Here is a 12,231-nt window from a genome sequence, read left to right on the forward strand (position 1 = left end):
AAACCATAGTCATGTGCATATGCAAATGGGACCGTGGGAGCTGATTTCTGTGGCACTTTGACAGTTTGGGAGCAGCTCCAAACACAGAAGCAACACACAGGACACCATTCAACAGAGTGACAGCATGCTGCAGCCCTAGCATCCACCAGCAATGCGTCGCTATCAGGTTTTGCCTGGATTTCGAGCACGAAATGCAATATACAGCTTCTCGTACTGCTTTGAATGCAGCACGGAGCCTCAGATCTCCTCCACTTGGCAGGACCGCGTTTCCCTGGAAACTCGGAGGGCGATTGGTGGGCCAGAATCAGGGCCAGAATGGACAGGAAAGGACGCGTGCTCCTGGCTCACGGAATAGCCGACAGGATAATGTGGCGAATAAGAGTTAAACTGTAGGCTGATACGGCTGGCATGGTGTGTGAGCGCGGCGTGTGTTACGTGCGCGTGCATGGACACGCACCTTCCCAGCCCCCGCCGTGTCCGAGCACCCAGACAAGCCCTGCGGTGAACCTGGTCCACAGTGAACCGTGCAGGCCAGCGCGGCTCTGATGGCGGCTGTCTGTCAGTTGGCAAGACGATGACCTTGGGGCTGTTCAGCAGGGGCACGCGCCGCAGTACTGCTGGAGCTGGGGCATGCGATGCCGGGAGCGAGGGCAGGCTAGGCGCCCAGGCCGGGGTAGACCCTGGGCTAGACAGACGCGTTCCCGTGTGCTGCTGTTACACTGTCGTCTCTGCTGCAGAGTGTAGACACACACAGTTGAAGCGTGGGATGGGTGTCTGTGTGGGCATCTGGATCCGTCGGGATAAGGTGCTGGTGTGCCTCACAGCTCGGAACAGCTCGGAACAAATAAGCGCACCGGGTGTTGTCCTCCATTGCACACTGCGCTTGCACGAACTTACGGTGTCGACCTTCTCCCCTTGTCATTTCAAACCGACGTCGAAGTTAGCCTTTTAAGTGATGCCGGCGATGCACGTGAGAAGTTCTCACCGCCACGAGCATGTTGCATTCGCGCGCTTGCTTGGCCGGATCTCATGCTGCGACAGTGTGGCCCTCACGTATGTGTCCAGTGTCCTGCCCAGGCTCCGCGTGTGTGTTTCCGTGCATGGCTGCATGCTGAGATATGCGGTATTTTGCGGTACTTTACCCCCAGGCAAGTATTACAAAGTCCACCCCCGACAAAGCTGGGTGACCAGTGTCAGCAACCAACGCCAGGGGTACCTGCCCCTCTGATTCATACCCCGCGCGTTGCATTGGCAGTTAATCAAGCAGCCTCCCACTCACCACAATCAACCCTGATTATTACTGAGTATATGCCCTACGTCCCTAAGTCACTCCTGCAGTAGGTTCCTAATGCTTGACGCTCGACTTCCATTTCAATAGTATTGCTTGGCAAGTTCAACACGCAGCATGCATGGCGCAGCAACCGTCACAGTCAGTTCTCCTGCCCGTACGACGTAGCGCCCGATCCGCCTGCAACATGTATTAACTAAACGGCTATCAACATCAATTAAGTGTTTATGCGGGGCACCACACACCGGTCACCGCCACCGCGCTCGGCCGACGTTCCTGTTGCGGCCGACTTTACCTACTATTGAGGGCCACGCAACTGTCCAGGGTGTGACTGCAGTCCAGGGCTGCAGCCCTGCATGAGTCATAATCTCGCTAATTCCTCAAGCAAGCAGTTTAACACACAAGACAACGCAGCGGCATATGATGAATACACAAGCACTCCATGCCGCAGTCATCGAAAAGCTCGCTCATACAGTCGTCATGTGCAAACCTAGCCCTACCCTTTTCCTTCGTTCTCTTCCTACCCTTCCTAACTGCTAGGCAACCGTTCCGAGGGTGTAACCTCCCAGCCCTGCAACCTCCCACGTCCGCAACCTCCACACCTCACTTATTAATTGGTGTCAATCACAACTAGCGTCGCGCCGCTGGCCGCCAGCTGGCTCAGCTTCGCCTTCACCGCAACAACCTTGCCGGCCACAGGCGCCGCCACCGGCGTCTCCATTTTCATCGCCTCCAGCACCACCAGTGTGTCGCCCGCGGCCACGGCCTGCCCCGCCTCCACGCGGACGTCCCACACGTTGGCGGAAAACGCCGCCGTCACCTGCGTGCGCGGTTGCAGGGTGGCGAGAGGCGGTTGCGGGGCGGTGAGAGGCGGTTGCGGGGCGGTGAGAGGCGCGTCGGGCGTCAGGAGCAGTCATAAGGGTACAGGGCCGACACTGAATGGGCGGGCTAGGGGGCGCCATGCGATTCGTTGCGATTGGCAGGGCAGGAAGGCAGGCACCTAGTCAAGCGAGCGCACCAGCAGGCGTCACTGCCACGACCCAAGTACGAATGTAGCCAAACTGGCCACACTACCTCACAATTGAACGCCATTCACAGCCGCACGACACGCCACCCGCCGCCCACCTTGATGAAGCCGGGCTTGTCAAATGCGGACTCGTCGTCCTCGTCATCCGCACCCGAGGCCGCCGCTGCCGCGGCGTCCTTGCCCGCCGCCGCCGCGGCAGCCGCCAGCTCGGCGAGCGACTCGGCCTCGGCCACCAGCATCTTGTCCATCGCCACACGCTGCTTGGCCTTGAACTCAGCGACCTCGGCCGCGACCGACTTCTCATTAGCGACGTAGGCCGCAACGTCAAAGGTGGTGGGCGTGATCTCGATGTCAAATTGCCCGCTGGCAAAGCCGGCGCGCATGGACTCCAGCTCGCTCTCGCTCACCAGGTAGTAGCGCACCTGTGTGTGGTTGTGCGCATGTGAAGAGGGATCGAATGCGGAGGCTCAGTTGAGGGTCAGGGAATGCAGGACGTCAGGGAGCATGTACGGCGGCTTGCGTCACCATTCACCGCTCACGCACACCGCCCCCCCCCCCACCCCTAACACCGTGCACCCCCGAATCAACCCCGCATCGCATCCCCATCCCTAACGTCTCCTCCCCACTCCACAGCCAACCCCCCAAGCAACCCCAACCACCCAACCACCAGCCACGCCACGCCACGCGCGCACCTGGTCGAAGAACTCCAAGAGCCACGGCTTGGAGGCGCTGAAGGGCCCGCTGCGGCCGTACGTGTTCCAGATGGGCAGCGTGCGGCCGACCAGCTGGTAGCCGCCGGGGCTGTCCATGGGGTAGATGCACATGTAGCAGCCGCCGATGCCCACCGTGCCCTCGGCCGTGAAGGTGCGGGCGGGGTTCATCTTGGTGGTGACCAGGCGGTGGCGCGGGTCCATGGGCACGGCGCAGGGCGCGCCCAGGTACACGTCACCCAGGCCCAGCACCAGGTAGGACGCGTCAAAGATGATCTTGCGCACCTGTGCGTGATGTGTGTGTATGTGTGTGTGTGTGTGTGTGTGTGCGTACGTGTGAGAATATGTGTGTGTACATGAGCCATGTGATGTGTGTGACTGCATGGCGGTATGCGTATGTTGTGTGGCGTTGGATGAGATGTGCGGTTTGGGATGCGGAGCAATTTCCGTGTGCGGGAGTGAAGTGAGCCGCTGCCGCCACACAAGGCACGCCCACCCGCCCGCCAGCCCGCACTCGGCTCCACTCCCCCACGCCCTTCGCCCTCGCCCCTCACACATCATGCGCCGCACCCACCCACCCACCTCTTCCTTGCCGCCACTGAGGCCGTTGTTCTCTGCTATGTAGGCGATGTTGTCAGGGAGGTAGGGCGCCGAGGGCCGCACGCTCTTCATGTACTTGGCGATGGCCTCGTGCGTCCAGCGCTCGTCAAAGGCCATGGGCAGGTGCACCACGCGGCTGGGCAGCGTCATGGTGGAGCAGTCGGGGATGCGGGCCTCCGCCGCCTCCAGCACCTGTCAAACGTGCGACGGAGCGCATGTGTGTGCGTGTGCGTGTGAAAGGGCGCATGTGTGGGTACTAGGAAAGCACAAGGGGCGTGTAATTGTGTGTGCTGGAGGGTGGCATACGTATTGGGTTTGAGCAGAAGCAGCGGATCACAAGGAAGGCACACAGCCCGCGCGCGCAACACAGCAAACGTACACGCCGACAACACGCCCCCACGCACGCCCAAACTCCTCAAGAGCCCCGCTCCGCCCCGCCCTGCCCCCACCCCCGCCCCCGCCCGTCACGCCCCGCCCACCTGCAGCAGGCGGCCGGGCGAGATGGCTGCGATGTCGTACTCGATCATGCAGGAGCGCACGCCGGGGCTGGTCTCGACCAGGCCGGGGAACTCGCCGGCCGCCGCCATGTCCGCCAGGGTTTTCATGAGGCAGTGCACACGCACACGCAGCGTGATGTCCAGCTCCATCGGGCCGTAGTCCACCTGCACGTAGCGGTCGCCCGCCAGCCTGTGGGGGTTGTGTGCGTGTGTGTGTATGTGTGTGGATTGGGGGTTGGGGGTTGGGGGTTGGGGGTTGGGCGAGTGTGTGTCGAGCAAGCAAAGGAGGAGGGGGGATGCATCTGGGTGGGCAGGTGCAAGTGCGAGAGTGCAAGGAATACTGCGCCGCAAGGAATACTGCGCCAGCAGCCACCCACCTGTACTGGGCACCGGGGAAGCCCTCCTTAGCCGGCAGCTCCTTGGTGAGCGCCTTGCTGGGCGGCATTGCCACATCGGGCGCCGCCGCCGCCGCCGCCGCCGCCGCCGCGCCCGCCTTCGCGGCCGCCACCGCCGCCGCCGGGTCGCCGCCGCTGCGCGCCATGTCGCGGACGGCCGCGATGCGGGCGTCAGTGGCCAGGCGTTCGGCCAGGGCCTGGGCCAGAGTGAGGCGCTCAAAGGTGACGCTATCGTCAGGGCGCACCTGTGTTTGTGTGTAAAGGGTTAAAACACGAGCGAAATAATGCGTGTGTTAGGAAGGCAAGAGGGAGTACAACACGCAGGACGTGTGCTGCTGCTGCATGTGGTGGCGCAGACACTGATGGCAGCGACCAACCCACCACACGTTTCATATCCCTCGTCCCCACAACCACAACCACAACCACAACCACACAACTAAACACAACCACACAACCAAACAAAGCTGCTGGCTCGCTGGCTAGCGCACGCGCCCGCGCACCTGCCCGATCTTCCACAGCTCGTTGGATGTGATGGTGGCGGGGCACACGAAGCCGCCCAGCGAGGGGCCGTCCACCGTCAACACAACGGGGTGGTCGCCTGCGGGTGGGTGGTTGGTTGGGTGGGTGGGCAGGTAGGTGGGTGGTCGAGTGGGTGGGTGGGTGGGTGGGTGGGTGGGTGGGTGGGCAGGTAGGTGGGCAGCTGGGAGGCGGGAGGCGGGAGGTAGGACGTGGTATGTGCATGGGGCCGCCGGTGGGCAACAGTCACTGAAGGTCACTCACGCATCACGCGAGCAATTTCCCATCATTAGCGCAGGAAGCTTTAGGGAGGCGTGAACGTGATCCGGGGGCGCAACAGGAGGAACTTCAGGGCTTCCTCACCGGTAAAGTTGATGGCGCCGATGGCGTAGATGTGGTCGTGCACGTTGGAGGGGTGGGTGCCGCCCTCACCGCCGTCGGGCCGCACCCACTCGGGCTTGGGGCCCACCAGGCGCACACCCAGGCGGTTGGACTGGTAGTGCACCTGCGGAGCCAGGCGAGCAGAGGAACATGGGGAGGCAGGTGGGGTTGGAAGGGGGTTACATTCATGCTTCATTAAGAAGGAGCGGAGTTATAGGGGGTCAGGATGTGGGAAAATGGGTGACGGCAGATTGCTGCGCGTGCGAATGGAATGCGTTGGGCGCAGGAGGCACTGCACGGCACACATATACACACACACACACACCGCCTTCATGCAGCCCGCATCAGTCACGGGGCGCGCACATGCAGTTACCCCCTGTACCCACCTTGTAGGGCGAGGAGTGGAATGTGTCCATGAAGCCGGGCGTGATGAAGTCGGGGTCGGCGTGGGGGCCGCTGATGCAGCCCACTCGCCAGGAGGCGCCGGAGCCGGCGGAAGCTGCTGCTGCAGGCACGTGGGGTGGAAGCAGCAGGCAGGACCAGGCATGATTATCAGGCATGGATATCAGGCACAGGCCGCCACCCAGCACTGGCACTAACTTGATGCAAAGCAGTAATCACGCAAGCGCCCACCCGCCCCGCCCAGCAGCGCTTACCCACACATCCCACATCCCTCACTCAAGCAACCCACGCGCCCACCTCCGAACTCCGGCACCAGCTCGGCGGGCAGCGCGCACGGCACCGCGCCGGCGTCGGCGCCCTTGGCTAGCGGCAGTGAGTCGCCCACGCGCAGGTAGCGGCCCTGGTAGCCGCCGAACTTGCCGCCGGGGAAGGTGGAGCGCGAGCCCAGGTAGGTGGGGACGTCGATGCCGCCGCGCACCGCCAGGTAGCCGCGCACGCCCACGCCGCCCACCATGGCGCCCACAGCCAGCGTCTGGCCCGAGCCCACCTGCGCGTTCGTGTGGTAGCGTGTACGTGTGGGTGGCGGTTGGTGGGTGGCGGTGGCGGTTTGTGGGTGTCAAATGGGATGGTCGTGGCGGGTGGCGACTGCGAAGACGGCATTGCAATCTTGCACTGCGCGAAGTGCGTGACGCCACAATGAGTATGCCTCAACGAACTAACCACACGCCCGCCACTCCCACTCCCTCCCTCGCCCCACCTTGAAGCTGGTGTTCCAGGCCACGGGCTCGCCGTCCAGTGTGGCAGCAAAGGCGGCGCCGGCCAGCGCCACAATGGCGGGGCAGTGGAACTTGAGCGTGGGGCCTGTAGGCGTACGTGCGGGTGCGTGCGTGCGTGTCAGTTTGTGCCTCTTCTTCCGGCCACTGCCACAACTACATACCTCACACACAAGCATCTCCTCCCCTCCAAGCTCCCTTCGCACCTCGAGCCCTCCCAAGCCCCCGATGCTTCCCCCCAGGCTTCCAAGCCCCAATCGCTAGCGCTCCCAATCACGCTCCCACTCTCCCAATCGCTCCCCCACTCCCCCAATCGCTCCCCCACTCCCATTCTCCCCCACTCCCACCCACCCTGCAGGCTGAACTCCAGCGCCGCGGCGTCCTCGTCGTTGCCCACCAGCGCGTTGGCGAGGCGGTGCGACAGCGAGTCCATGGGGCCGCTGGGCGGCACACCCACGTGCCACAGCCGCGTGCGACCGGGCCAGTCCTGGATCGACGTCTGCATGCCGGGAGCCAACACCTGCGGAGGCGGGGGGTTACACACATGATCATGTAACAAGTTGCGGCGTGGGGGTCACACGCATTAAGTTTACGAAGTGACGGGGCGGGCGGGGGCGGGTCGGTGGGTGAGAGAGAGCTGGTGGGTGGGTGCGGGCAGGGGCAGGGGCGGGTGCAGGGCTTGGCGTTTTGTGGTAACGAGCACTCCGTGCAAGACGAGAGTCCATAGCAGGCCCTGATGCGTGTGTGTGTGCATGTCTATGTATTTATGTGTATGTCTATGTCTATGTGTGTGTCTATAAGTTTGTGTGTGTCTCTGGGTTTGTGCCTCACCTCGGCCACATGCGGCACGAAGTGGAAGCCCTCCAGGAAGCGCGTGCTCGTGTCTCCGGCCCGGAAGCGCGGGTCCGCCACCACGGCGCGCAGGAACTCCACATTGTTGGGCACACCCTGTGATCGTGTGTTGGCATGTGTGTGTGTGGGTTTGTTGGTTGCGCTTGCGTGTTTGTAAACTAGTTTGTGTGCGTTGATAACATGACATGACGCTGTCAAGCCATGCACGAAGTCACAGCTCAGCACAGCAGCGGCTCTCCCCCCACAGTCTTGTGTTTTACACGGTCGGACGCCCACGGCCACGCCCACCTGCAGCTGCGTCTTGGCCAGCGCCGCCGCCATAGCGGCCACGGCCTCGGCGCGGGTGGGCGCCCACACCATCATCTTGGCTAGCAGGGAGTCGTAGTGGGGGCTCACCTGAGGGGGAGGAGGTTGAGCGGGGGAGGGAGGGAAGGGGGCGGGCGGATGGGGTGGAGGTTCAGGCGAGCTAGCGGCAAGCAGTTGGAGTGGGCAGGCCGCCAGAGTTTTGCGGCGGGCGAGGAAGTGCATGTGGTGTGCGGCGCGTGACCATGCTCGCAGCCAATGGCAGGATTGACATAAAGCGCACCATCCCACTCCCGCACCCCCACCCACCCCGGCTGTGCTTCGCCAGTTTGGTTTGAATTGCTTAAAGTTTGAGCTGGTATCTTCACCCCCCCCTTCCTCCTCGCTCTATTGCATTGGGTTTGGTTTATTTTGGGCTGGTATCTACACCCCCCCCCCCACATGCCCTCTGTCCCCCTCACCTCCGTGCCGGTCTCCACCTAGCCTCCACTTCTCTCACCCCGCTCACCTCAGTGCCGGTCTCCACCTAGCCTCCACTTTTCTCACCCCGCTCACCTCAGTGCCGGTCTCCACCTAGCCTCCACTTTTCTCACCCCGCTCACCTCAGTGCCGGTCTCCACCTAGCCTCCACTTCTCTCACCCCGCTCACCTCAGTGCCGGTCTCCACCTAGCCTCCACTTTGCTCACCCCGCTCACCTCAGTGCCGGTCTCCACCTAACCTCCCCTTTTCTCACCCCGCTCACCTCCGTGCCGGTCTCCACCTAACCTCCCCTTTTCTCACCCCGCTCACCTCCGTGCCGGTCTCCACCCAGCTGTCCACGCGCACGATGCCGCCGCCGATGTCCTCGGGCGTGGGGAAGGCCACTCGCCCCATGAGGCCGGGGCAGGGCATGAAGTCGTGCGCGGGGTCCTCGCCGTTGATGCGCACCTGCAACAGCGCGGCGGGGGTGGGACAGGGGTCGGGGGTGAGGGGCGGCGGTGCGTCGGCACGATGCTGGGGACACAGCCGGCGTAGCCGCCTGCTTCCGGCCCGCCTGTCAAGAAGCACACGTCAAGCCCACCCAGCCCCTTCCTCACACACAGCACCCCCGCCCCTCCCTTCCCTTGACCCCACCTCGCTCCTAGCTCCCTTCGTTACCCACCTCAATGGAGCAGCCCACCCACCTCAATGGAGCAGCCCACCGCGGGCGCCGCCGCCAGTTTGGCGAGCAGCGCCGCCGCACCGCCCTCGGGCGCCAGGCCTGGCAGCTGCAGCCGCAGCTGCGCCTCCACAATGTCGATGTCGCCGTGCGCCAGCTCCGTGATGCCGTGCTCCACCTGGCGGGGGTGGGGAGGGAGGGATTGGGGTGGAGGGGTTGGGGTGGAGGGGTTGGCGGAGGGGTCGTATGTGTGTGTGTGTGTGTTTGTGTTTGTGGACGTGTGTGTGTGGTGGGTTACGGTCATGGCATGGTGGCGGGCCCGTGTATACGCATACACACGCGCGTCTCCCTCTCCCCTCTACCCCCGCCTCTCCCCCTCCCCGCACCTGCAGGCGCGTGTTGACCTCCAGGAAGTAGAACTGGCGGCTGTCCTCGTCCACCAGGAACTCCACAGTGCCGGCCGAGCGGTAGCAGCTGGCGGCGCCCAGAGCCACCGCGGCGCCGGTCAGGGCGGCGCGCAGCGAGTCGTCGACCAGGGGCGAGGGCGTCTCCTCCAGCACCTAAATGTGGTGTGGGGGGAGGGTGGGAGGGAGGATGAGGGAGAGGGTGAGGTGGGTGAGGGGTGGGGAGGGGTGCTTTGGGTAGGGGCGGGTTCGTGCCACGAAGGTCCTTAGTTGGCAGGCGTCAGGAACACACCCCCGCGCTCGCACCTGCACACACGCCGGCATGCAATGGCGCAGCCCTTATGCACCTGCCACACTGCCACAACACAACCACCACCCGTGGCAAGCACGCCCGTAAAACACACCCACCCACCCACCCCTGTCGCCTGCTGTCTACTTCGCTCCACTTCTCTGTACCAATCCTTGCACCCCCCCCCCCACACACACACGACACACCCACCCACACCTTTTGGTGGCGGCGCTGGATGGAGCACTCGCGCTCGCCCAGGTGGATGCAGTTGCCGGCGCCGTCTCCGAAGATCTGCACCTCCACGTGGTGCGCCTTCTGGATGTACTTCTCCACGAACACGCCGGCGTTGCCAAAGAAGGCCTGGCCCTGGTGCTGACTCATCTCAAACTGCTTGGCCACGTCAGCATCGGAGCGGCACAGGAAGATGCCCATGCCGCCGCCGCCGCCCGTGGCCTTGAGCAGCACGGGGTAGCCCACCTGTGTGTGTGTGTGTGTGTGTGTGGGTGTGGGTTTGGGGTTGAGGGGAGAGAGGGTGGGTGGGTGAGCGGAGATTGGGTGGGAGGGGTTGGAATGGGGGACGAGATAGGTAAGGAACGGCGAGTAGAGGCCGGAGGGGGGGTTGTCAAGCACACGCACGTACACACGCGCACAAGCCCCTGCTGGCCAACCTTCATCCCCCTGTCATGAATGTAACCCCCCCCCCCGTCCCGTAACCCCCTCTGTCCCCTCCCCCTCTATCAGCCGCCGCCGCCGCCGCCGCGCACCTTGTTGGACTCCTTAATGGCGTCATTGGCGTTGTTCACCAGACCACTGCCCTCCAGAATGGGGACCTGGAGCGGGGTGGGGTGGGGAGGCAGCAGGGGTTTCAGGGGCGGGCGAGCGAGCGCCGGGACGAAGAAGAGGGTGGGGTGGCCGGGTGGGGCGGCGCTCGGGTGTCGGGCTAAGCAGAACAGGCAGCAGGGCCGCCCCTCACCCGCTTCTTGCTCAAGCCCTCAAGACCATGCCTCTCACTCCCTCCTTCCCTTTTGCAACAAAGGCTCACCCCGGCGCTGCGTGCGATCTCTCGCGCCACGTGCTTTAGCGAGAAGTCGTGCATGGTCTTGCCCGTGGGCCCCAGCCACGCCACGCCCGCCTCCGTGATGGCGTTCATGAACGACTCGTTCTCAGACAGGAAGCCGTAGCCGGGGTGCACCGCCGTGCAGCCGTTCTCCACGGCAATCTGATTGTGCGGGGAGGTGCAGGGCGGGGTTGGGAGGGCGGCGGGTTAGAGGCGGGAGAGAAGGGGGGTGGCGTTGAGAGGCAGAGGCAGCCGCCCGGCACGCAGGCCCTGCCGTTTGCGCACGGCACGGCAGGCTTGGTGAAGCAGTTGGGGTGAGATTCTAGCCGCACGCCACAGAAATCCCCACCCACCTGCACCAGGCGGGAGGCGTTGGTGTACTCGCGAGGGTTGTCGCCGAGGCAGACGGCCTTGGTAGCGTCGCGGACATGGGGAGCAAGCGCATCCACCGATGTGAACACGGACAGGGTCTCCACGCCAAGTGCCTTGCAGGTGCGAATGACGCGGCGGGCAATCTCGCCACGGTTGGCGATGAGCACGCGGTGCTTGCCGGTCGGCGGAACCACAGGCAAGCCTGCGAGTGCAAGCAGGGCCCCGATTGAAAATAAAGAACCCCATTCCGCAGACAGGCACCGATGCCCCGTGCACATTGCCCATGCGATGATACTTGAGCTGCAAATTACCTGTGGGGGTCTCTGTTACCGCCATGGTCGTCGGCGCTTTCGTCGCTCGCTGAAGTTTTTCACGTGGCTTCTCCAAAGACGAACGAAGACGCCCAACCAATACAAAGACAATAAGTGCGAGCAGATATAGAATACTGCTGTTTGTGGTTAAGTGGGTTTAAGAAGAAGGCTCCGAAAGTTGGGCATGCCCCATGCACTCCTGCGCGACGCTGGTAGGTCTGATCCGTGCCTGCACAAGACCTTTGTGAAGGTTTTTGCAAAGAGTCTCCTATTAGCAATGCAGCATTTGTACCTGAGTAAGTTAGCTCACTCAGCAAATCAAAGCACAGTCCTTAGTCGGGTTGGTTTTAGAGTTGCAGCAGTTGGCCTTTGCAGTGCCGACGCTGCAGTAACCTCCAAAAGTCATATCATGCAATTCAAATAGCGCAATGAACCATATGTTTCAAAGTATACAACCAACTGCTTGCTCGCGCAGAAAGAACCCAACAAGGGTTTGGGACCCCGCGCAGTATCAACCGCCTTTTTATGCTGTCCTTAGTTTTCACAAGTTCCCTATCAAATGCAAGCTGATGTTTCTCATGAAAAAACGGGCAGGTTGTGCAGGAAGTAGTCCTGCACGCACTGCAACTCTTCCGGTGTAGCGTCTTTCTTAAACTTCCCCAATGGACTCTGTTTATCGCGGTTTGCTTTACGTATATACAAAACATCCTTGCGAGGTTCCTGCAACTTGCAAGAGTCGGGGACCATTATTGTCGCGGCTCGCGGTGCGTGGCCTGTGCGGTGGCAGTGCCCCAGGGAAACAAGTTCCGGTGGTCAGCTGTGGGGTGCCGAATGCGGCCAATCCCGGGCGCAGCTTCACAGTTTGGCGGGTGGGTCAACTCCGCCGCTGCCGGAGAACATGTGGGAGTGTGGGCA

The 12,231-nt window shown here is 62.9% G+C and overlaps 1 protein-coding gene across 2 annotated transcripts; it reads right to left on the reverse strand.

Annotated features, from left to right (window-relative positions):
* Positions 1–1,143: 1,143 nt before the first annotated feature.
* On the reverse strand, positions 1,144–12,037 carry CHLRE_08g360050v5 (uncharacterized protein). Of its 2 annotated transcripts, none has more exons than XM_043064797.1 (22): positions 11,317–12,037; positions 10,987–11,207; positions 10,619–10,795; positions 10,341–10,406; positions 9,793–10,053; positions 9,270–9,443; positions 8,909–9,061; positions 8,535–8,672; positions 7,730–7,837; positions 7,421–7,537; positions 6,941–7,109; positions 6,574–6,677; positions 6,114–6,363; positions 5,801–5,919; positions 5,397–5,538; positions 5,018–5,115; positions 4,500–4,762; positions 4,105–4,312; positions 3,608–3,817; positions 3,008–3,310; positions 2,414–2,737; positions 1,144–2,108 (listed from the first exon to the last, which is right to left on the reverse strand). In XM_043064797.1, exons 1-22 carry the CDS (start codon positions 11,339–11,341, stop codon positions 1,899–1,901), a joined length of 3,840 nt encoding a protein of 1,279 aa, XP_042921799.1. In that variant the 5' UTR covers positions 11,342–12,037; the 3' UTR covers positions 1,144–1,898. The 2 variants fall into 2 exon arrangements, with proteins under 2 accessions (XP_042921799.1, XP_042921798.1); XM_043064798.1 differs by having other exon boundaries at positions 11,317–11,657.
* Positions 12,038–12,231: the final 194 nt, after the last annotated feature.

Source organism: Chlamydomonas reinhardtii, chromosome 8 (genome assembly GCF_000002595.2).
Source record: "Chlamydomonas reinhardtii strain CC-503 cw92 mt+ chromosome 8, whole genome shotgun sequence".
Classification (NCBI taxonomy): Eukaryota; Viridiplantae; Chlorophyta; class Chlorophyceae; order Chlamydomonadales; family Chlamydomonadaceae; genus Chlamydomonas; species Chlamydomonas reinhardtii.